Source organism: Coregonus clupeaformis, chromosome 5 (genome assembly GCF_020615455.1).
Source record: "Coregonus clupeaformis isolate EN_2021a chromosome 5, ASM2061545v1, whole genome shotgun sequence".
In the NCBI taxonomy this organism is placed as follows: Eukaryota; Metazoa; Chordata; class Actinopteri; order Salmoniformes; family Salmonidae; genus Coregonus; species Coregonus clupeaformis.
In genome coordinates this window covers 21,061,304-21,085,839 of record NC_059196.1, presented here as the reverse complement: position 1 = coordinate 21,085,839, position 24,536 = coordinate 21,061,304, and the positions used below count along the sequence as shown (strand labels likewise).

General features: G+C 45.8%; 2 protein-coding genes across 2 annotated transcripts in view; both read right to left on the bottom strand.

Moving 5' to 3' along the window:
- The window catches only part of LOC121564692 (PTB-containing, cubilin and LRP1-interacting protein), a 29,556-nt gene extending 24,541 nt beyond the window's left edge, over positions 1 to 5,015 (bottom strand). The window contains exon 1 of the mRNA XM_041875857.2: positions 4,844 to 5,015. Coding sequence (XP_041731791.1) covers positions 4,844 to 4,873 — 30 coding nt within the window. The 5' untranslated portion in view covers positions 4,874 to 5,015. The remainder of the gene's footprint in view (positions 1 to 4,843) is intronic.
- A 1,855-nt stretch (positions 5,016 to 6,870) lies between these two features.
- LOC121564682 (delta and Notch-like epidermal growth factor-related receptor) overlaps positions 6,871 to 24,536 on the bottom strand; it is an 82,537-nt gene continuing 64,871 nt past the window's right edge. The window contains exons 7-13 of the mRNA XM_041875851.1: positions 24,401 to 24,514; positions 14,119 to 14,349; positions 11,534 to 11,656; positions 10,262 to 10,375; positions 9,888 to 10,019; positions 8,795 to 9,041; positions 6,871 to 8,220 (exon numbers count right to left, since the gene is read on the bottom strand). Coding sequence (XP_041731785.1) covers positions 8,109 to 8,220; positions 8,795 to 9,041; positions 9,888 to 10,019; positions 10,262 to 10,375; positions 11,534 to 11,656; positions 14,119 to 14,349; positions 24,401 to 24,514 — 1,073 coding nt within the window. The 3' untranslated portion in view covers positions 6,871 to 8,108. The remainder of the gene's footprint in view (positions 8,221 to 8,794; positions 9,042 to 9,887; positions 10,020 to 10,261; positions 10,376 to 11,533; positions 11,657 to 14,118; positions 14,350 to 24,400; positions 24,515 to 24,536) is intronic.

Below are 24,536 nucleotides of genomic sequence, written 5' to 3'. Positions count from 1 at the left end.
TGAACAGAGAGTACAGGAGGGGGACTGAGCACGCACCCCTGAGGGCCCCCCCGTGTTGAGGATCAGTGTGGCAGATGTGTTGTTACCTACCCTTACCACCTGGGGCGGCCCGTCAGGAAGTCCAGGATCCAGTTGCAGAGGGAGGTGTTTAGTCCCAGGATCCTTAGCTTAGTGATGAGCTTAGAGGGCACTATGGTGTTGAATGCTGAGCTGTAGTCAATGAATAGCATTCTCACGTAGGTGTTCCTCTTGTCCAGGTGGGAAAGGGCAGTGTGGAGTGCAATAGAGATTGCATCATCTGTGGATCTGTTGAGGGCGGTATGCAAATTGGAGTGGGTCTAGGGTTTCTGGGATAATGCTGTTGATGTGAGCCATGACCAGCCTTTCAAAGCACTTCATGGCTACAGACGTCAGTGCTACGGGTCGGTAGTCATTTAGGCAGGTTATCTTAGAGTCCTTGGGCACGGGGACTATGGTGGTCTGCTTGAAACATGTTGGTATTACAGACTCAGTCAGGGACATGTTGAAAATGTCAGTGAAGACACTTGCCAGTTGGTCAGCACATGCTCGGAGTACACGTCCTGGTAATCCGTCTGGAGTAGACAGGCTCTCAGGTCAATCATAGCATAAGCCACAGTACAACAACCCACTGACACGGCAGAGACACTGAGTTCAGGGGTTATACATAGGCTTGGGCAGTATACTGTACACCGGGGTATTTGGAAACAGCCACGGGATGGTTTTTCAATGCCGTCAATACCGTTAAAACTATTTATTTGAAGTGTTTTAGCTACTTTTTAAGTAAATACCTGCAGACAACTTGTGCAATACGTTAGGAGATAAAGAAGATCGTGTTCTTCATTTCACCTGTCACATAATTTTTCATTATGAAGTTTACCGGTAGTCCCCAGTAACATTGTGTTTGTTTACAAGTGCACAACAATGAGAGACTGGAGCCTTGTGAGTCACTCACTGTTGTGCAGCACACGCCAGGTGATCTAGTTACAGTATTGAATTCACAACTAAATGTTTGCCAGCTAGATACCTTATAACTATTAAGTTAAATGTCTAAAATGAGCTAAATATTCTGCAGTTGTCCATTTCGTTTACTAATTTAGTAGCTAGTTAGCTATCTAGCTAAGTGTATAGCTTCTTGCAAAATCAAGCTTCGCTTGGTAACAGCAGAGAATCCCCTCCTGGATCAAGAGCCTTACTGTTTAATATTAGTTTTGTGCGTGCAGCAAACTGTGAGTAACATTCTTGAGTTACTTGTATAACTTTATGAGCTGGGATGTCTGTCCTGCAAATAGTTTAGGTCAGAGACTGTATAAAATGTTCACAATGAGCTCGTTAGCATTTAGTTAGCATTCGTTATGGGATTTTACATGTACTTGTTAGCATTGCTAAGCTTCAGATCTCAGAGGCTCAGTGGGGTTTTTAAATAGCGGCCCTTGTGTTCAGTGCCTGTATTACCTCCTGTGGTCCACATATAGCATTCAATGGAACTGACCCCAAGACTTCCCACTGGACACACACACGAAGATTCACAGACACACACACACACCCAGTCTGAAGATGAAAGAGCAGAGTGGAGCACACTAACAGATGTTTGACTGTTCTCACTCACTCACTCCCTCACTCCCTCACTCCCTCCCTCCCTCCCGCCCGCCCGCCCTCTGGCCAGACGCTCACATAAACCAACATCAGCCTTGGCCCCTCAATTCACTCTGACACACACACACACCCTCAACTCACTACGACACACACACAGACATTTACTCCATCTGCGGTCTGACCGAGGCATTAAAAACACAGCTGGAGCAGCGGAGGACAGGTAGTCAGGAAGCCACCCACACCCATCCAGTGGTTAGCTCCCAAACCACAAGTGGGACCCCTCTCCCTCTCCCCCAGCATGGTATGAGCCAGCCGTATCACCCTGGTCCTGTCAGACTGTGTTAACGGCCTCCACCTCTGATCCTGGACCAGTTTATGAGTGGAACCACCACGTTTCACAAGCGTCTGAGAGGGCTAAATCCAGAGAGGACTGTGGGAGGTCCTGCGCCCTGATTGGTGGCTTGGTTCTTTGGGAGGTGGGCTGTCGTCACTCTAATTGGTGGGTCAACGGTGTTGTGGGAGGTGGACATAAGGTGGAGGTATGTGTGTGTGTGTGTGTGTGTGTGTGTGTGTCTGCGTGCGTGTGTACGTGCATGAGCACAGACCGGCACGGCAATATTGTGAAATCGGTTGAAAATCGCTGAGCGATGCCAGGGAGAGAGGGGGCTCTTGAAACTGATTCATCAGGGGGACGTGTTAGGAGAGGAATGGGAAGACAGGGGAAGAGAAGAAGAGGAAGTAGACAATGCTGCATGATACATCCCGTGTTGCAACATAGAAGTCTAACATTGGACACAAATATGTCTCAAAATGGGAAATGAAAGCTGTTGGTACCACGGAGACCATTTTGTTGACACAAACACAATGTCATGTTGTTTATGTTTCCGTCATCCCTCTCTCCATCTGACACATACAGCAGATTCTTAATACCAGCCTGAAAGGGTGTCTGCTCTAACATTGGCTCATATCTCTTCTTCCTGCTTTAACATGAGACCAGAAAATGCAGCAAGACACTGCACGTTACCATGGCAACAGAAGAGAGAAGAAAGAAAAGGAAGGAGGATACCATGGTAACGACGAGCAAAACAGCCAAATACAACATTCTCAGATATATAGGATACATGACACAACTCTACAAGAACAGGATTGTTCCAGAACAGGGATAAAGGACAACAGCGTAGTCAAAGTGGCTACAGCAACTGATCAGTGAGGCAGCGAGCCATCGAGCGTCACCATGGCAACAGTACAGTGGTGAGTCGCTGAGAGAACCAAAAATGGACGTCACTTTAACGGTGAGAAACTATTGTAACTAGGCCTCCTTTTTACCAGAACCTTCATTCTTACTGGGTCTATTCATATCATTCAGATACGGAACTAAACGACAACTAAGCATCGTTAGGGGCACAGGGTCACATGACAAGGGGCATTAGTGCGCAGGCAGCTGGGCAGCGAGCTGGAACAGCCCCATTACCATGTGATAAATGACTCTCCCTCTGAACCATACGTCATCTCAGCACTTTCCCCAGGGACATGATTGATCACATGGCCGCGGTATGGAGAGCTGAGGCCCGCCACTCTGTGCTCAGTAAGCTGGGACAGGCTCCATCAGTCAACCCAACATATGGAGTATGGAGATCAGCACCAGAACACATGCAGGCCAGGCCACGTTGTTAGTACCACTAGGTTGTAATGAACAGATCAGGGGAGGCCAGACTGAATCTGAGAACCAACCTGAGTCTCCAAAAATATATTTTGAGAAATGCTTAAATAGGCACTTTGGTCACATTACGCCGGCATTATGTGACCAAAAGATTAAGGGGGTGAGCACTTGGAAGGCCCCTTTGAAAATGAATGATTAATGTACAGACTCTTAAAATCAATGAAGGCAAACATAACTGTGCAGAAGTATGGAGGTTATGTGTATAGGTCCTTATGGATTTCAGAACATGTGATAGGAATAAATTGGTCCTTTCTGGTCAGGTGGCTTGTGTATGGTGTAATTACTCAATAATTACAATGTAATAAACATTCACCACTTAAAGTGGTAGTATTTCACGGTGTGCAGTTGTAAAATATGTAGATAGTATCGCTTAAAACTATTTACCCAAGTTTACTACGAGATTTAATCTTCTTGATGCCTGGGCAAGCAGTGTGAGAGGGAATTGGCAAAGTAGTCGACCTGACATCTGGATAGCATTACAGGAGACGTGAAGCTAGCCCCCGCGCCCCTGGAGATCAAAATACGTGTCATTAACAATTTTTTCACCACTTCCAAACAGGTGAGAGAATCAGTGTTAATTACTTGAACTGTAAGTGATTAATGACAGCTCGGTTTGCTGTAATTTCATTGTGGCTATGTGGGACTAGACTATATGGCAGGGTTCCCCGACTGGCGACCTGCGGGCTGAATATGGCCTGCGGGTGATTTTATTTGCCACCCACCCCAAGTTTTATTTTTTATTTAAGACTTATGTTAAGACAGTAAAAACACCAGCAAATCAGGTCCAAGTGATTTAATTTGGGAAATCTGTTCCAAAGTATTCCCACGCATTATAGAGAGATAAATGTGATGGTATACAAATGTAAGCAAGGTTTGAAATGGTTGTTTCAGTCAAATATTATATCTATTTGGGCTTCTTGCAGTCAATTTGCAGTCTACGAATTATTTGTAATTATGTTCTGGCCCCCTAACCATCTGCTCAAGGTGATCCCTGCTATAGGGTGATCCATGGCCTCTGCAACATTACTCAAACTAAAAAACAGCTTGACAGACATTGGGTCCAGCAAGTAGATGTTACACAATATAGCAAATTCTCAAAATTGTTTATTATGATGAAAAGGCCATATTCCAGCAGAGTTCCAGGAGTCTGATAACCCTATAGCTTATACTGTAACCTAGACTTGCATAACGTGTATGAACGCGATGCAATGTAGCCTATAACTAGTTGGGTAATGGGGCTACTCGGGGGAGGGAGGAGGCAACACGAAAGGGAGAGAGGGTTTGAATTAAGAAAAACGTGCAATGATAGGACTGAAACACACAAAACATACGGGGAAGCCTTTGTGTTTCGCATCTGATTTTTAAAAAAAACACAAACAACAAAAAAAACACATCAAAGCACAGAGACCAGGTTAATATGCACGATGGGTTGTCATACCGTTTAACATCAGACAGACAGACAAACATCCCCTAAATATGCGCTGGTCAGGAATACTAATCAAACCATACCTGCAAGCGCTCTGTCGCTGGCTGCCACATTTTAGTAGAATCAAAGTTTTCCGTCACTTCTGCAGCTGGTTGTTCTCTGTGTAGTCCAGCTCACATCTGCTCGTTCTCGGCGTTTGCTTCTCCTCTTCTGCAATCTGGAGAAAACAGACAGTGAATTCCAATGGAGCGTGATGAAGCTCCGCCTGCGATAAGTTCCGAGACTGGTCTGCAGGGGGAGGTAGCGAGAGCAGCAAGGAAGGACAGGACAGGGGGCCTATAGTCAGCCAGAGAACCCTTTTTTATAGACACACAAACTTCCCTGCTGGAATGTCGCAAAATAATTCCATTGACTGCATATTAAAGGCTCACATAAAAATATTGCCATTATTTTGGTCAGTGTTACTCCATAGCTTGGTTTACTAATTGCTGTGTCATGTTATGGTTTGCCCAAACGGTCATGGTTTTGATGCACTTCTAAAAACCCTGTTTTAACAACAGACACATTCCAGCCTTCTGGCTCCAGTGAAGTGGCTCCATCAGATCTGGCCATGACTCAGTTTATAGGAGCTGTACCCACCAATGGAACCCTACAGAGGCCAAACAGTGCCCCGTGACCCTGGAGGTCATGGAAAGGGGAAAAGGGGAAAGGGGATGAGGTCAACGAAGGCCCCCCACTCAGACTGCAGTGTAGGGTGAAACTCATCAATAACCCCTGGCTCCTCTCAGCTCCACACAGTGTGCGTGTGTGTGTGTGTGTGTGTGTGTGTGTGTGTGTGTGCGTGCATGCGTGTGGCTCTGTGTGTTTGTGTGTGTGTGTCCGTGCATGTATATGTGAGTGGCTCTGGGTGTGTTAGTGTGTGTGTCCATGCGCACACATGTATGTGTGTGTGGATGTGTGTGTTTGTAGGGGCGGTGAGTGACGAGACGACGCCACAGCCAGCCTGTATTTACAGATGTTTACTCTGGGAACATCTGGATCAAGCAGGAGGTCACCAAGGCCGCACACAGGGCTAACAACACTCCTTATATGGGTATTTCCCACTGCCATGTTGTCTGGGGCAACTGGGCATGGAGAGACATGAAGGGACTGTCTATTGGTGGAAACATGTTGCTCATTTTCCTATGGTAGTGGGTGCTGAGTCTATGGACACTCCTCATTCTGAAAACTGGCTGGCCAGTGTTGTTGAGGTCATATAGTGTCTGTTGTGTTTAGCATGTATTTTGGTGGCTTGATGGTAGATAACGCCAGTGCTTACAAAACCTCAGGTGTTTTCCTGTTTTTCCCTCAATTGATAAGTTTGATAAGATTCTCAGGAGTTGTAAAATGCACAATATTGATATGATAGAATTTTGAGTTGGTTTTCAAAGCACTAGTCTAAGTGAGGCGAGGTCTTAGTCTTTCACTTAGTCTTGTGCTTTGTCCAAAAATAGTACTTAGTCTTGTGCTTTGTCCAAAAAGAGTACTTAGTCTTGTGCTTTGGAGGTTATCCAAACCCACTTCTCATGTCAAGTCGTGATAAATAATCTTTGTGACTTCAGTATCATTTTCCCATTTCAAAAGTATTGAAATCTAATTACTGAGGTTTTTGTCACAATACTCAAGAGACGCTTCTGGAGCTGGATTGGACATGTTCTAAGAAGAAATGCAGATTCCATTCCATGGTTAGCTGTCCATTGGACTCTAGAAGGCAGACAGCAGAAAGGGAGGCCCAAGACAACACGGAGAACAATGAAGAGTGAAGACTGAGAACCAGCAACACCAGTAGAGCTGGAGCACAGGGGAAAAGATGGCCAAAGACCACAGAAAGTGGAGATCCTTTGTTGCTGCCCAATGCTCCAGCCGGCGTAACGGGATGAGTGAGTCAATGAGCTGAGGTTTTACATATTAAATGCATGTTTATACACGTGAATTACAATGACCAAGTCTTGTCATAGTACATTTCCATTGAGTCAACAGAATCCTGTGAGTCAAATGTTTTCTTAGACACAAATAGACCTCTGGTGTACTAATAAGAACAAACACCACGGAACTCACACGAGACACCAGCTGGGTTTGTGGTCACTTAAACCTTTATTGTTACATCATTGAACATAGATAATAATCATGTGGTTTTCTCTTTTTTTTAAAAGACAATGACCCTAGTAGGCAAAACATCAGTCAAGTGGAGAGCTCACTCGGTGTTCCGGGTGGGTGGAGATTTCACTAAAGAACCAATGTGATGGTCTAAAATGTACTGCCCATCCGGCGCCCCAAAACGAATGCACCCAGGGGTTGACCCTGAGTGGAACAACACAACCGCACACAGACAGAGAGAGACACCTATACCTGGGACACAGAAGCACATATATTACTGGAGCAGACCCACCAGCAGACCCCCACCTGTCAATCATCCACACAAGACCCGCTCACCCCACCTGTCAGTCATCCACATAAGACCCGCCCACTGGCTACTCCGACCACTCCTGCGGAAAAACACTGTCCTCATTTAGGGAATACAATTATTACTCCTCCTTTATTTGTACAGAACTTGCATGTAAATAACAAAAATATGACAACCAATGTTTAAAAAAAACCTGTTTTAAAGCTTCCCCCATAGTGGTTTTATACATCTCTTCTACCTCTACCACACGTTGTTGCCTGAAGAAGGAGACGATTTTGGCACAAATCTGGCAAAGATACAGTAAATCAACCACAATGTACTGAGGGTTTCAAAATTATGCAGAAACCATTGAATCTACCCATGCACCAAGTAAGGTAACCTACTGCAGATTTTTAATATAGAAAGATATATATATCGTACTGCACTATAACAAGTGCGCCTATTTCTACCACACCTGTAAGAACTCCTATCAGCAGCCTCTGCTGAATCTACACTTTAAACTGAGCTCATGGGTTGGTGGGGGATGTCAGGAACCGCCCCCTCTAGGACCCCAATGGCATCCTGGGTAATGTAGTCACATTCTACTGGAGAGAAGAAGCAAACAACATGGCAATATCACCCAACACCTACTAAAATAATGCAAGGTATGCTCTTATGCTACAGTAGCTTTATGGATATTCCAACAGTAAAATAGATGTATCAAATTCCAGATTTGTATTTTTCTTCCCACAGAACTATTGTTATTTTTATTTTTTAAATGTATTTGTATCTAAAGAAATACTAAATCGTTTGCATTAACTGAGTTTGTGTGTATTGGTGCACGTCTGAACATGTGCAGTTAGTTCTATGTGTGAACAGGTTATGAGTGATACTGTGTGTGGGTGGGTGTGTTGCTGCTGTGTTTTCTACAAATCTTTTGTTTTGATCAGAGTGACCAGTGGCTTGTCGTCAGGGCTGTAGTCCTCGTAGGTGATGGGTGTGGCGTCGTACATGGCTGGCCTGGGCTTCTTCCCAAATCTGAGAGATGAGAAGAAAACACATAAATGGAACATCACTTCAGGTAGGACAGCTAGCTACATGTAAGACAGTTCCTAATGTTTCAAGTGTAGAGTTGCTAGGTTGAGAACTAAATACAGGTGACAGTTGAGTGTAGTGTTATAAAGGAGATGTTACATGTTACAAACAGAGTAATATGAATATGGTGTTGTAAGAGAGGTATTACACATTTACCCACAGTGTATTACAGGTGAGTATACCCTAGTGCTGGCAACCTTCCCAGTTTGGCCTGAAATCTACCGGAATGGGCCTTTATCTCATGTTTGTTCTAGTGTTACATTGTTATTGATTATTGCATTGTTGGGTTTTGAGTTTGCAAGAAAGGCATTTCACTGTACTTGACATTAAAAACGTGAATCTTGAATGGGCCTTTATCTCCCGGTAAACAGTAAAGCTATAACAGGAGGTGTTTCTAATGTCTGAATCAAATTAATACATTATATATTAACAATGTTGGGGCACTTGTATACTCATAGTTAGCAAGCCTAGTCTACCCTGAGGTGTGACTAGTTCAAAGAGCTTTGTGCCGTCTCACCTGGCGTGGCGGATGGAGGCGATGGCGTTGCTGAACTCGCTGTCGATGCTGCGGCAGTTGTAAAACTCCTGGTAGGCATGGCGAGACGAGCCCTGGTACTCGATGCGGCTGATGCGGCAGATGCCCACGATGAGGATGATGAGCATGAGGACGAAGGCCACACACAGGGCGCCGATGATGATGTAGAGGGAGTGACGCGGCATGTTGGTCAGGGTGTCCTCGGGGTGGGCCGTCTTCCACTGCAAGTCTGAGAGAGAGAGAGAGAGAGAGAGAGAGAGAGAGAGAGAGACAGAGACAGAGAGGGAGGGAGAGGGAGGGAGAAAGAGAGAGAGAGAGAGAGAGAGAGAGAGAGAGACAGAGAGGGAGAAAGAGAGAGAGGCAGGCAGGCAGGCAGGCAGGCAGGCAGGCAGGCAGGCAGGCAGGCAGGCAGGCAGGCAGGCAGGCAGGCAGGCAGGCAGGCAGGCAGGCAGGCAGGCAGGCAGGCAGGCAGGCAGGCAGGCAGGCAGACAGGCAGGCAGGCAGGCAGGCAGGCAGGCAGGCAGGCAGGCAGGCAGGCAGGCAGGCAGGCAGGCAGGCAGACAGGCAGACAGGCAGACAGACAGACAGACAGACAGACAGACAGACAGACAGACAGACAGACAGACAGACAGACAGACAGACAGACAGACAGACAGACAGACAGACAGACAGACAGACAGACAGACAGACAGACAGAGAGAGAGAGAGAGAGAGAGACAGACAGACAGACAGACAGACAGACAGACAGACAGACAGACAGACAGACAGACAGAGAGAGAGAGACAGAGACGGAGAGGGAGAAAGAGCGAGAGAGAGAGAGAGAGAGAGAGAGAGAGACAGTGAGAGAGAGACAGTGAGAGAGAGAGAGAGACAGTGAGAGAGAGAGAGAGAGAGAGAGAGAGAGAGAGAGAGAGAGAGAGAGAGAGAGAGAGAGAGAGAGAGAGAGAGAGAGGGAGACAGACAGACAGACAGACAGACAGACAGACTGTTATGAATAACCTAAGAAAGGCATGTACATGTAATCATATTTCATAATTTACTCCCTCAACAAGGGGATTCTGGGTAATGTACTTACGTATCTCACAGCTGGCCCCTACCCAGCCTGGGGGGCAGTGGCAGGTGTAGGCATTTGATTGGTCGATGCAGGTTCCTCCGTGATGACAGGGATTGCTCTCACACTCGTTGACATCAACCTCACAGTCTTCCCCTGAGATAACCGATAGTTATAACCGATTATGTTTAACTGGAACAGCAGGTACAGATATACTTTCAAACGGTTCAGAGGGGCTTTGCTCCCTAGTCAGAACAGCCTACTCCCACCTGTGCCCCCAAGGCCTACTATGATAGACTGGGTGACAGACATGTGTACTCTCACACACACACACACACACGCATGCACACATGCATGCACACACAAAACACACACACACACAGAGTTTAAATGCTCACCCAGGTAACCAGGTGGGCAGACACAGGTGGCATTGAGGCCCACACTCTCACAGTGTCCTCCGTTCTGACAGTGAGCCTTCAGACAAGGATCCCTGTAGAGCTCACAATGTCTGCCTGCACGGGCACACACACATATGGCCCATTAATGACACTCACACAGTACTCTCTACAGACCTGGGTTCAAATACCATTGGAAATATTTCAAACCCTTTAAGCATTTGCTTTAGCCTGTCTGGAGTGCCAGGGGGGCTGTGTTTGCACTTTTAGGACTTTTGTATTGGCTCATTGCAACAGACAAGCACATTAAAGCACAGCATAAGTATCTGAAACGATTACAAATAGTATTTGAACCCAGGTCTGCTCTACATATGACAGTTTACACCAAGACAGCACACTATCTCGCAATATATAACACAAACACATACTGTTGACAACATACAATCACTTATATGGATACATTTATAAAAAAACAGGCTGTATAAACTCATCGAATTAGCATACAGTGAGGGAAAAAAGTATTTGATCCCCTGCTGATTTTGTACGTTTGCCCACTGACAAAGAAATGATCAGTCTATAATTTTAATGGTAGGTTTATTTGAACAGTGAGAGACAGAATAACAACAAAAAAATCCAGAAAAACGCATGTCAAAAATGTTATAAATTGATTTGCATTTTAATGAGGGAAATAAGTATTTGACCCCTCTGCAAAACATGACTTAGTACTTGGTGGCAAAACCCTTGTTGGCAATCACAGAGGTCAGACGTTTCTTGTAGTTGGCCACCAGGTTTGCACACATCTCAGGAGGGATTTTGTCCCACTCCTCTTTGCAGATCTTCTCCAAGTCATTAAGGTTTCGAGGCTGACGTTTGGCAACTCGAACCTTCAGCTCCCTCCACAGATTTTCTATGGGATTAAGGTCTGGAGACTGGCTAGGCCACTCCAGGACCTTAATGTGCTTCTTCTTGAGCCACTCCTTTGTTGCCTTGGCCGTGTGTTTTGGGCCATTGTCATGCTGGAATACCCATCCACGACCCATTTTCAATGCCCTGGCTGAGGGAAGGAGGTTCTCACCCAAGATTTGACGGTACATGGCCCCGTCCATCGTCCCTTTAATCCCTCACTGTACATATTGCAGTACCAGCATCATCACACAAGCCCACCCCAGGATAACATATACTTAAAACTGTCCACATTGAGTTGTCAGTCACATTGGATTGAAATCAACACACACACACGCACACACACACACACACACACACACACACACCTACCTTCATACTGGGGAGTGCAGGCACATTCGTAAGCGTTGATGAGGTCTCTGCAGGTAGCGTAGTTCTGGCAGGGGGCTGACAGACACTCGTTGTATTCTTCCTCACAGTACAGACCATGGTAACCTGGGAGACACACACACACACCACACACACACATAAAGTCACACTGTCTTTGATCATAATATTAGATGACAGTTCAAGTAATGATTACGTTTAGATATCACTAACGAGAAGATCATGGTGATACACTTCTCAGCACATATCATATTTTTTATGAGATGTTTTTAAAGGGTGAGTTAAAAGTAGTTGAATGTGCCTTTATTTCTATATAGATATTATCACTTAGATCGATCAAGTCAATGCATTTGTTTGCCTACATGACTATGGCAAAACCTTGTGGATGTTACATCCACAGACATCCTATTAAATTAATGATAGATGTAATTCTATGGTTAGCCATGATTCAGCCATGACTGTTAGTGAAGTCTATTAAATGCAGTACACTCCAGTTCCCACTGGGTGGCAGGTTTGCACTGGGACTGAGAACTGTGGGTCTTGGTGTTTTTACCAATGAAAGAGAAGCAGTATAAGCCCAAGGTCAGAACACAGCGATTGACAGAATCACAGAGTTGATGTAGGACATTGTGTTCTTTCTTCAGAGTATACAAGCAGAAGCTACCATACTGAGTATAGACGCGGCAGGTAGCTTAGTGGTTAAGAGCGTTGTGCCAGTAACCGAAAGGTCGCTGGTTCTAATCCCCGAGCCGACTAGGTGAAAAATCTGTCGATGTGCCCTTGAGCAAGGCACTTAACCCTAATTGCTCCTGTAAGTCGCTCTGGATAAGAGCGTCTGCTAAATGACCAATTATTATTATATTATTATAGACATGTCGGTATGTGTATTGCGTGTGTGAGTGTGTGTCTGGCTGTCTGCTGGTGTGTTCATGTGTTTGTTGTTTACCATGAGAGGAAACATTTACATACAAAGTAAGCCTTGATAAATCCCAGAGGTTCTCATAAAAAGCCAGTGAAATGTCAAGTGCCTTTCCCAGACTCCCTGACCCATTTCCTCTGGCTAGTCTGACTCTCCTCTGTCTGATATGAATACAGGGAGCCTGGGATCCACTAGAGTATATATCAGATCCCTCACAGCCCCCTCTCCTCGTAGAAGATGCAGACACCAGCTGGCATATTGATGAACAGGAGAAAACGTCAATTATTTCCTTAAACGAGTCTGATTGCGAATGACCAATGACATCATTCCCGTTAGATGAGGGCTGTCTGGATGGAGATGTGTGACTGGACGGCATCATCTGCCCAACTTGTGTAGTCAGACAACGGCTGCAGACAGACAATGGTCTGGAAGGAAGCGCAAAGCAACTGTCTCACCTAATAAAAAGAGATCCTAATAAAATTCAATCACCATGGCAACCAGATGACAGAGGAGGGGGAGAGGGAAATGAGGTGAGGAAAGAGAGATAAAGAGAGAGAAGAGAGGAGGACAGAGACAGAGGGACAGAAAGCCAAAGAGAGGAAGAGATTAAGAGCAATGGAGAATAACAGAGAATAGGTTAGAGTGAAAGGTGAAAATAGATATTATGCGTGAATATACTGTACCAATGCAAGGTCTGAGGTTGTTTCTATGAGAGAACAAATAACATAATGCAATGTTATGAGACAAGAATATACTAATAAGAGTATGAACACAGTGAGAAGTACCTGGCTACAGAGGACAATAGAGGACAGTCTGAATCGATAGTGTGATTACCAAAGGAACTATTTTAAGTGAAGTGATCTAAAATGGTGGAATTGGGTTGTTTCTGTAAAAACAAAAAAACAGCCATTACTAATTTAGAGTGTATCTCACTCCCCATCCAACCTAAGATTGCAAATTAAATCAAAATGAAAACTGAAAGACAGAAAGATATTTAAAGGGAACTCTAGGAAAAACTGATAAGGAGGAGGAGCAGCCTGTCACACTGTTGATGCTTCTACTGATAGGGTCGTTCTCCTGCAGTCACACCCATACCTGGGTTCAAATACTATTTGAAATCTTTCCAAATATTACTTTTTGTTTTAGCCTGCCTGGAGTGCCAAATGGGCGGGGTTTGCAATTTTGTGACTATTCTATTGGTTCCCTTGTACCAGGCAAGCTCAATCAAGCCCAGCTAAAGTAATTGAAATGATTTCAATTCATTGCTGAATAAGGGATAAGGATTTGTTATCATTCCATACCATTAATCTGAGCATGGAGCCATAAAAACCAGTGGCATGATCAATTAGCATGCATGACATGTCAGTCATGGGCATCGTATTACCCACTGTGTGTCTGCATCAATGATATCACTGGGGTGGGTTGGGGAATGATGAGTAGTAACAATGCTAATTTATGATGCTGTATATTATATGTGGCAGGTTCACTGTAATATCTGATTGATTGTGGGAGAATCAATCTGTTAGCTAGTCTTACAGCTTATCTATAGTGTGGGTAATGGGAGGTTGATCAGATGGAGAGTACCCCCCATACTAACACACACACGCACACACACACACACACACACATATACAAACACAGGAGAGCTCACCTGGGACACACAGACACCTGTAGCTGGTGCCCACACTGCGGCAGATCCCGTGGGCACAGGGGTTGAGGGCACAGAAGTCCACCAGCTGAGCACAGGTCGGGCCAGTGAAGCCGGCGGCACAGCTGCACCCGAAGCCCAGGCCGGGACCCTGGGGGAAGCAGCTCCCGTTGTTGTGGCAGGGGCTGGAGGCACATGGGTCCACCCTCTGTTCACACATGCTGCCCTGATACCCTGAGAGAGATGAAGGGAGAAAAGGGAGAGAGAGAGAGAGAGAGAGAGAGAGAGAGAGAGAGAGAGAGGGGTTGGGGAGCATCTGGTCTGGTGGCAGGAATGCTGTGGGGGTCTGGGTGTGTGAAGGACCGCATTGTGGGTGTTGAGGTGGCACTGTGGACTCACTGGGATGCAGCCTACAGCGTCTGTTTTGTCTACACAAACCCGCCCCCCGCCCCCCGTCCCCCGCCCACACCCAAACACATACAAACAAACAGGCATTGTTCTTCAACACAAGCCAGCCAGCACATACTTAAAGACAAGCACGGTACTTTTGCGACTATTAAGTATTTTTTAAACCTCCTGCATTGGGCTGGATGTTTCAATGTGTAGTTCATACATGCATCATCTAAAAGAAAGAAAGCAAGAAAGCACTCTGTCTGAGACCAACACAGAAACCCACCGACTCCAGCAGATTATTCCTCCCTCTCTGCAGTGACAGTGAGATAATAAATGTCCATCAGTCTGGGTGATATAAAGTCCTCCCTGCATCTGGATAAATGAATCAGCAGACCCTGAAAGCCTCTCTTCATTAGCCCGGTGAAATACACATTGATACGTAATCAACATGCTCACACACTCACGCACACACACACACAGTCCCTTGTCAATAACACACAGTCAGTCTCCTCTCTGCGCTACCATGGCGATGATCCTGATAAAAACAGCTTGTGATGGAACCATTCTCCTGAGGAGGGAGGGAGGACAGAGGGGAGGGTGGAGAGAGGGGAGGAGGGAAGAGGCAAGGGGGGCACCTTGAGAGTGGCAGAGATAGAGGCAGCGATTGCAGAAGGTGTGACAAAGTGGAGGTGGAGGGTGACCTCAATTTATTATCAGTCTTTCTCATAAGATCAACAGGATGTAGGAGGCTAGTGGGAGTGGAGAAGCCAGGTCAAACCAGATAGACTGCAGTATTAGACGTTTGTCCAGGTCCCCAGGACGTCGGGAGATGCCTTCAATACTGGTCACTAGGGGCAACGTGAGCGCCTATTTCCATCGAGTAGGCTCACGGCTTGCTAGGGCGTTGTGGATGGGGATAGAGGAAGGGCTTAAAGGTCCCGAACAAAAAGGTCACAAATAAAATAGCCTATTGAGTGACTAAAATATCACCCATAATATTTTGGGGGGATAGAAATGCTTTTTCTCTCATGGCTAACAACCAGAAAGTTTGAAAATACACCCTGAGTGGGCAGGGAGCTTATATTCATGAGCTTGCCTTGACTGACAGCTCTTTGAAACACCTGTGTCAAGAAATGTGGATGCAGTGAGCAGTTTTGCAGTAAAATCATCTCAAGCTAATTTGATGATACTCAAAGAAAGTCAAACAACATTGAAATTGCATCACTAGCTAGGTTTCCATCTAATTGGCGACAAATTATCATGCGAATATTCCATAATATGCAAATGTTTCACCAGTTGTGTGTCACCACCAAACAAAAATCAGTATGTGATGACATAGTGCACACAAAAATACATGTTTCACTTAAGTTTTCATGTACCGAATCAAAATCTAGAGTTCAATGTGTTTCCATCGCATTTTTACGGTTCTCTACCGATAGTTTTGTCAGAAGAACTGTTGCTTTGGTCTTGGCACCTGCGCTCTAGCCAACAGCTCGTAGATACATTGCGGGTAGGCTGTGCGAGTAGGCTAGTCTACATGATGAGATTATTATGGATAAGAGCGAGAATATTTTTATTTGTCAAATGGCAGTCAAGCATCGATCATCATGTCACCAGAATAAGACCCTCGATACTTATTGGAAAGGAGCATCAAGATCACCATGCACTTTCACCACCCTGTGAAGTTCATCATAACTTATTTCATGTGTAGCCTAATAAACTGCAGGGTTTCCGAGTCGTAGTGGGAGGACCACACACCATATCATTGCGTGACTCTAAGTTTACTTAGATATGATGGTTATTATATCAATGTTTGCACATAAAGGCGTTTCCACCACCATTTCTCGCATAATTAATTTTACAGACACAAAAAGATCCCACCATGTCGAACAAACAAATGATCTTTCTGCATTTATAGAATTGTACCAAAACTTCCTGTTTCCATCACAGCTGTCATTATTTTTTTACTCGCATAAAAACTGTGGATGGAAACATGGTTAATTAAGTAAATGTTTTTCTCCCGTTTGGCATGTCTCTTGTGATGTGGTTCACCGCAGCACTGACGGATGTGTTGGCATGCACTCTAAAAATGAAGGGTTCAACAAGGGTTCTTCTGTCACGCTCTGGCTCCGGGACTTTGTATGTTGAGCCAGGGTGTGTTCGTTTCGTTGTGTTCTGTTTGGTTGGGTTGTTCTATGTGGTTGTATTTCTTTGTTTGGATGAGTGACTCCCAATCAGAGGTAACGAGTGTCAGCTGTTTGGCTCGTTGTCTCTGATTGGGAGCCATATTTATAATGTCTGTTTTCACCTTGTGTTTGTGGGTTTTTGTTCCTTGTCAGTCATTGTCTGAGGGACGTTACGTATCGTTTATTGTTTTGTATTCGTGTTTGCACTTTACTATTAAAGTATGTTCGCTCAACACGCTGCGCCTTGGTCCTCTCTAACCAACGATCGTGACAGAAAAACCCACCTTAACCAGATCAAGCAGCGTGACGAGGAGAGAGGATGGACGTGGGAGGAGATGATTGCGAGTCTGGCAAGAGGGAGAGAGGCCTGGGCCACGGGGGAGGAGAGACCCCCCAGGAAATTTTTAGGGGGGCTCACGACGTCGGGGCAGCAGGTGTACGGGTTAGAGCGGTGCAAAGCGTTGGCAGAGAAGGCCGCCAGGTTAGGGGGGCCACTGGGCACAGAGGAGAGGGAAAGTGTGGAGGCACGGCGAGAGGTACTGGGGTGTGTTACCAGTCCGGTCCGGCCCGTTCCTGATCCCTGCTTGGGGCCAGTGGTGTGTGTCCCCAGTACGGTCCGGCCTGTTCCTGCCATTCCCACCAAGGCAGTGGTGCGCGTCGTCAGCCCAGCCCGGCCTGTTCCTGCCATTCCCACCAAGTCTGTGGTGTGCGTCGACAGCCCGGCCCGGCCTGTTCCTGCCATTCCCACCAAGTCAGTGGTGCGCGTCGTCAGCCCAGCCCGGCCTGTTCCTGCCATTCCCACCAAGTCAGTGGTGCACGTCGTCAGCCCAGCCCGGCCGGTTCCTGCCATTCCCACCAAGTCAGTGGTGTGCGTCGACAGCCCAGCCCGGCCTGTCCCTGCTCCACGCACCAAGCCTACGAGGTGCGTCGCCAGTCCAGCCCGGCCTGTCCCTGCTCCACGCACAAAGCCTACGGTGTGCGTCGCCAGCCCAGCCCGGCCTGTTCCTGCTCCACGCACAAAGCCTACGGTGTGCGTCGCCAGCCCAGCCCGGCCTGTCCCTGCTCCACGCACAAAGCCTACGGTGTGCGTCGCCAGCCCGACCCGGCCTGTTCCTGCCACTCGCACCAAACCAGGGGTGCGAGTCGCCAGCCTGGTCCAACCCGTTCCTGCTACTCGCACCAAGCCAGGGGTGCGAGGCGTCAGCCTGGTCCAGCCCGTTCCTGCTACTCGCACCAAACCAGGGATGCGAGTCGTCAGCCTGGTCCAGCTCGTTCCTGCTACTCGCACCAAACCAGGGAATGGAGTCGTCAGTCCGGTGAGGCCTGTTCCACGCACCAAGCCAGGGGCGCGTGTCGTCAGTCCGGCTCCGACCAGCGGGGCTAGACAGGACCAGGGGTACTTTGGGGGGTTGGAGAGGAGGTGGGGATCAGGGCCGGAGCCAGAACCACCGCCGAGGAGGTATGCCCACCCAGCCCTCCCTTGTTTAGCCCTTATTGAGGCGCGGTCGCAGTCCGCCCCTTTAGGGGGGGGTACTGTCACGCTCTGGCTCCGGGACTTTGTATGTTGAGCCAGGGTGTGTTCGTTTCGTTGTGTTCTGTTTGGTTGGGTTGTTCTATGTGGTTGTATTTCTTTGTTTGGATGAGTGACTCCCAATCAGAGGTAACGAGTGTCAGCTGTTTGGCTCGTTGTCTCTGATTGGGAGCCATATTTATAATGTCTGTTTTCACCTTGTGTTTGTGGGTTTTTGTTCCTTGTCAGTCATTGTCTGAGGACGTTACGTATCGTTTATTGTTTTGTATTCGTGTTTGCACTTTACTATTAAAGTATGTTCGCTCAACACGCTGCGCCTTGGTCCTCTCTAACCAACGATCGTGACATCTTCTAAGATCCTCAAAGTTCTTCGAAGAACCTTAGGGTTCTTGGCACTGAAAATTGCACTCAAAAGGTTCTTCCAAGAACCCCATAGGAGGTGGGGTTCATTGAAGAACCTCCTAAGTTGGTGGGGGTTCTTGCAGGAACCTAACTGCCCAACTGAAACATTTGAATTTGAAAGGACAGCAGGTGCAGGCACTTAACTGAACAATTTAAATATCTCCTCAATTTAAGGTAAGGTTTGTCCCTTGTATGATCTAAATTTATATTGTTTTCTGATGACATTATCCATCTTTTCATATTTGTGCAAATCTTTCTAAAACAGAAATTGGACAGAATTCAATGGATATCAATCAACAAAGAAGTAAGAATATGTATGCTATAAGAATATGTTGAAGGCTAGCTGTATTGGGTACAGATGACTGAACTGCTCACTTTTGTGTATGTGTCTGCAGGTATACAGACGAGGAGGCATACAAAGGTATGTCAGTTGGTATTAGTATGTTATGCAGATCAGATTTACCATCCTCCTCTCTTACCGCTACAATGAATATCCCACAGGCCTCTACATTATGGACAAGGTATGAGTATGAAAACCATTATTAAAACCATTTTTTTCATTCACATTTACCACAAAAACCAAGGTATGAATACTGTCGTGTGAATGTTTTGTTAATCATCTTAATAACTGCTATTTTTTGGATTTACAGACTTCACCCTCCCTACACCTCTGAGGAATATAACAGGAAACTTGCTCGATCACCATGCACTGCCAAATCATCCTGGCTATAGATACAGAGAACATCAACACATTAACATCAACATGCCAGAGGATATATCAATTGGACTTGGGGCTCTGCTGGGAGTTTACCTCATATTTAGTTTTTTTTATTCTGCTTTGCTACTAAAATCATAATAAACACTGACAACTACAATATTGTGTTATTGTTGTTATTGTTAAGCGTATTATTAATAATAATATTAATAGGGGAGGGGGGGTAGTTCAAGGTTCTTCAAAAGGTTCTTTGAGGATCCATTAAAAGGGGTTATTTGAAGAACCCTTTTAAAGAGTTCTTTGAAGAACTTATAGGGGTTCCTCCACAGTTTCAATTTGAAGAACCCCTAAAGGATTCTCCAGGAACCTTTACTTTTTAGTGTGACAGCTGCGTCAGAGTTTTGAACGACCCTTCCCCCTCTTTTGTTCCATGCTGGCTGAAGACCTAGCTAGCCAGTAACTAGCTAACACCAGACACAGATGAAAGGGGAGACATATACTGGAAGTATCTTTGCCATAGATGAATAGTGTAAAATTGTAATTATACTGTATTTGCTGACACCACATAGTCAAATGTTGGCATCAGTAGAGTAGCTATATAAACCACGTCCCTCTGCAAACACGCCTTCTCCGATGTTGGTTACAAGGCGGTACTTATTTAAATTAGGTAAGAGAATATCATGTTACCATTGGTGTATTAAAATGAGAGTTAGGATCACCCTATTCCCTTAATAATCCCGCCTCCTGTCACGTCCACTCCCGCTCCCCCTCTCCGGCACTCGACGTCGCCGTTCCACTAACCACTGGTCCTGGCAACCCATCCTTACGCACACCTGGCAACCTTCATTACGCACACCTGCGCCTCATTAGGCACACCTGGACTTCATCACCTCCCTGATTACTTCCCCTTTATATAGCGTTGTTATCACCCACCAGGCAATATTGTTTATGTTTCCATGTTTAGACGCTTTTCTTGTTTTGTATCGGTCAATGTTCTTCGTCATTAAACTCATTAACTGCACTTGCTTCCTGACTCCCTGCGTCTACATTACACCTCCTGAATCCAAGTCTTTAACATGGGGGAGGGGACCAGTTACTGTGTGATCAAAATGTATCAATGTAAAAGCAACAGTCATTTTTCATACTTTGGGCATCATACTTTGATTTGGTTTCATCCAAATATCATCAAATTTCATGAAAAACGTGATTTTGACTGTTCATGACCTTTGAACCGCGCTCTACAGCTCAGAGGATCGTGGGTTCAATCCCATTGCTAGGCACTCATTCTTATTATTTTATGTTTTAACCCTATCCCAAACCTCAACTTTAATTAATGATTAAACTTAATTTTCTAGTTTTTACGTTTATCCCCCCGGACAAATGTTGTTTACTGAAGTGAGGCAGCGAGATCTTGTTGAGTGGAGACGTGCACACACACATATATACACACAACCACACATAATCTCAGATGTAGTAGAAAATGAGACATGACAAGAGGTAAAGAAAAGAGAGAGGTAACGGTGCCAAAAAGGAGGATGTGAAGATAGAAGGGAGGAAAATCGAGCTCTGTTCCTTTATCGCTGTAGAAAGCTAAGTCTGCTGTGTATGTGTGTGTTTGCCTTGGGCAGTGTTGTCAGGGAGATTGGCTGGGTGTCTTAGCATCAGGACCCCATATACCTCTCTCTCTCTCTCTCTCTCTCTCTCTCTCTCTCTCTCTCTCTCTCTCTCTCTCTCTCTCTCTCTCTCTCTCTCTCTCTCTCTCTCTCTCTCTCTCTCTCTCTCTCTCTCTCTCTCTCTCTCTCTCTCTCTCTCTCTCTCTCTCTCTCTCTCTCTCTCTCTCTCTCTCTCTCTCTCTCTCTCTCTCTCTCTCTCTCTCTCTCTCTCTCTCTCTCTCTCTCTCTCTCTCTCTCTCTCTCTCTCTCTCTCTCTCTCTCTCTCTCTCTCTCTCTCTCTCTCTCTCTCTCTCTCTCTCTCTCTCTCTCTCTCTCTCTCTCCTCTCTCTCTCTCTCTCTCCTCTCTCTCTCTCTCTCTCTCTCTCTCTCTCTCTCTCTCTCTCTCTCTCTCTCTCTCTCTCTCTCTCTCTCGATCATGCTGACAACTCTCCCCAAGACCAAGCTCATAATTCATTATGACACAGGGGGTATGGGTCAGCAGACATGGTAAAGACACACTCGCAAACATGCATGCATACACAAGAACCCCCTCTCCCCACCACCACACCCACTTTACCTAGCCTACACACTTAACCAGATTCCCAGGGGAGCTCTGATATGAAAGGAGGCAGCGTTTGCAGAGCTTCTGCTTGCCAATAGAGCGAGTTAAATATAGCGCCCCCACCCCTCCTGTTCCTCACTGGAGACAGTGGCAGTCCTAGAGCTGAGAGAGAGAGACCTCAGAGGACAGACACAGAGCTAGGAGGACTGCTGGGAGCAACCTCCTCTAGAGACTCTGGCTGTGTCTGAAATGGTACACATATTCCCTAAAGCAGATCGCTCAAGATTTACTTTGAAATTGGATGTCTGTCCATGTCCTGATGGGCGCAATCCCATGACTCTGAATCCGATTGCGCGTTCAATCCCAGTGGTAGACACTTAACCCTCAACTTAACCATTCGTAATGAATGCCTAAACTTAATGTTTTAACCCTATCCCGAGCCTTATTTTTCGAAATGTGACATTTGGAGAAACGTAGATAAAAGTCAGAATCTGAAGTCAAATTGGTAAAACCGTAAGATCTTGTTGATTTCCTATAAAGTGCGCTACTTTTGGCCAGGGCTCATAGGCAGTATGTCATCTGACATGAGTGGTCATGAATGGACATGACACGTAATAACCAGACTTGTGTCATGTTTATGATACTGCTCTGCTGTCAAACTAATACTATACACCTGCTCACCTGCTATTTGTCTTCAGCATTGGCATTTGGTGATCATAAGCCGTGATTCTGCTATGATTGCCTCTGCTATTGTTGTCATCTGCTGTCATCCATCACTTTATTTTATGCACAGCGTGATAACTTCCGCCGAGAGGATCTGTGCTAAATAAACTTGGTTTGATTTATGAGTGTGTGGGTAGGCAGTGATACCTCACTGGGAACAGCTGACAGAAATAGGTTTCTCTGTGTGTGTGTGTGTGTGTGTGTGTGTGTGTGTGTGTGTGTGTGTGCGGTGTTCGTTTGTGCGTGACTGCGCACATTGGGAGAATGCTTTAAAAAGAAACCAAATTATCATTAAAGCTCTTCACTGCATGTGTCTTTAGAGACAGTGATAGTTAAAAGAGAGGAGCTAGAGTAAAGATACTTGTCACTTCTTCTCCAAATAAAGAAGAGAGACAGTCTAGTCCAAAAGGAAACAGTCTAGAGGTAAATGAACAACAGTACAACAGTGTGTCTTTTCCTCATGGAAGACACTGCTTCTGCTGTGTGTTATACAAGAAAATGCCATACACCATAATTCCAGGTCCGTCAACTCCAACTTTAGCATTTCAAAACTTCTCTGTACCTAGTATTGAGGGGTATGCTACAAAGCAGGATCAATGAGTTAACCAGATAACTTTGATAAGCAACCAGAAATAACCATTGATTTTATAGTTAATTAAAAAAGCTAAACTTAGATATGTCTATTCGTTTGTTAAATCAATTAGACCATGCCCATTTCAAGCTTATCTTTCTACAAAATAAAAATAATGTTTAGCCAAGTTAGCTGGCTAACTCCATAATCCTGCTTTGTAGAATACAACTCTGATATACTTCTGTGCTCACATTCACCTGCAAGAAAACAGCAACAAGAAAACAACAACAACTGTGTACCCTAACACATTCTTTACGTCTCTCCTGCTCAGTCTCTCACAACTGGATGGGAATCAGGTGGACAGGAGTCTGCAGCTTGGAGTCTACAGCCTGGTCTGCAGTGGGGAGCCGTCTGCTCCCACTCCCAGTGTGTTTGTGTATAAACAGAGGTAGAGGTGAGGCAAGGTGCCTCCTCATCACCCTCCACTGGCTGATTGTGTTGACCTGCAGTCACCTGCAGTCACATGCTCACTGGAGAATGTGATTGGCTAATTGCCTTGAAACCCAGTAGAAAGGCTTCAAACGGCAGGATTACCTAACGAGCCTGTTAAATATGTAGATGTGCTCTCTCTCTCTCTCTCACACACACACACACACACACTCCTTGTCGCACTAATTACAAAATGATGAAGCAGTTTCCGCCCCCATTGTTGCACCACAACCACCATCTCTTTGTGAAAACAACCAAAGGAAAAAAACTGCTGTGGATGGATTAAAAATTCTGGTCGGCGTTCGTCCAACAGTGTAAGATTAATAATCTAATCCGGTTTGCGTTGTTAGCAGGACTGTGGATCAGAACTCAGTGACCGCAGGGAATTGTACCTGCAATGTATCATATTTTCTGGACCAGGTTGTACATTCATACCTCTGTTGTTTTATTGATGTGTTCGAAGAGGATTATTCCGGGATGGTTTTGCATGGGAGTGTCTGTGTGTGTTTGTGTGTGTGTGTGTGTGTGCGCGTGTGTCTATATATAAAAAGCGTGGATTGGCATGCCCTTATTTAGGAGTGCTGTGTTTGTCAGAATTTAGTTTTAGCGGGCTAGCGTAGATTTCCCATGTGGGGCTGAGAGCGGGTTGTTAGGGCCAGGAGAACTAATTAGAGTAGTGGAGGAAGGTTTAAATTAAGCAACGGTCTGGCACAGATAAACACTGAGCAGACACAGAAACGAACGGCAGCGGAACTAGGATAGCCTCACACACACATTCAGACTCACACGCACGTACACACCACACATGCACACAAGAACACCAGATGCACGCCTAGACCAGGGAACCAGGACAGTCCAACACACACAACCAGCTAATGAAGCTCAGAAAATAAAACTGATTAACAACGTGGTATTGTGCAGAACATCCTTGCTATTGTGCCTTGCTGTGGATCTGTGCATTTTATGTTATGGCAAGAGATGTTCTGCACTCAGAGCATTGCTGTGCTATTGGTACTGGGGTACCTACTAACCACAGGGCAGAGTTCTGATAAAGTACCTACCCTCAGGGCAGTAGCACCTGGGTCCGGCCAGGCTGCTGGAGCAGGTAGCCCCGTTCCTGCAGGGCTGAGACAGGCAGTGGTCCACCTGCAACTGGCAAAGATCACCCTCGAACCCTGGAGCACACAGACGAAACAC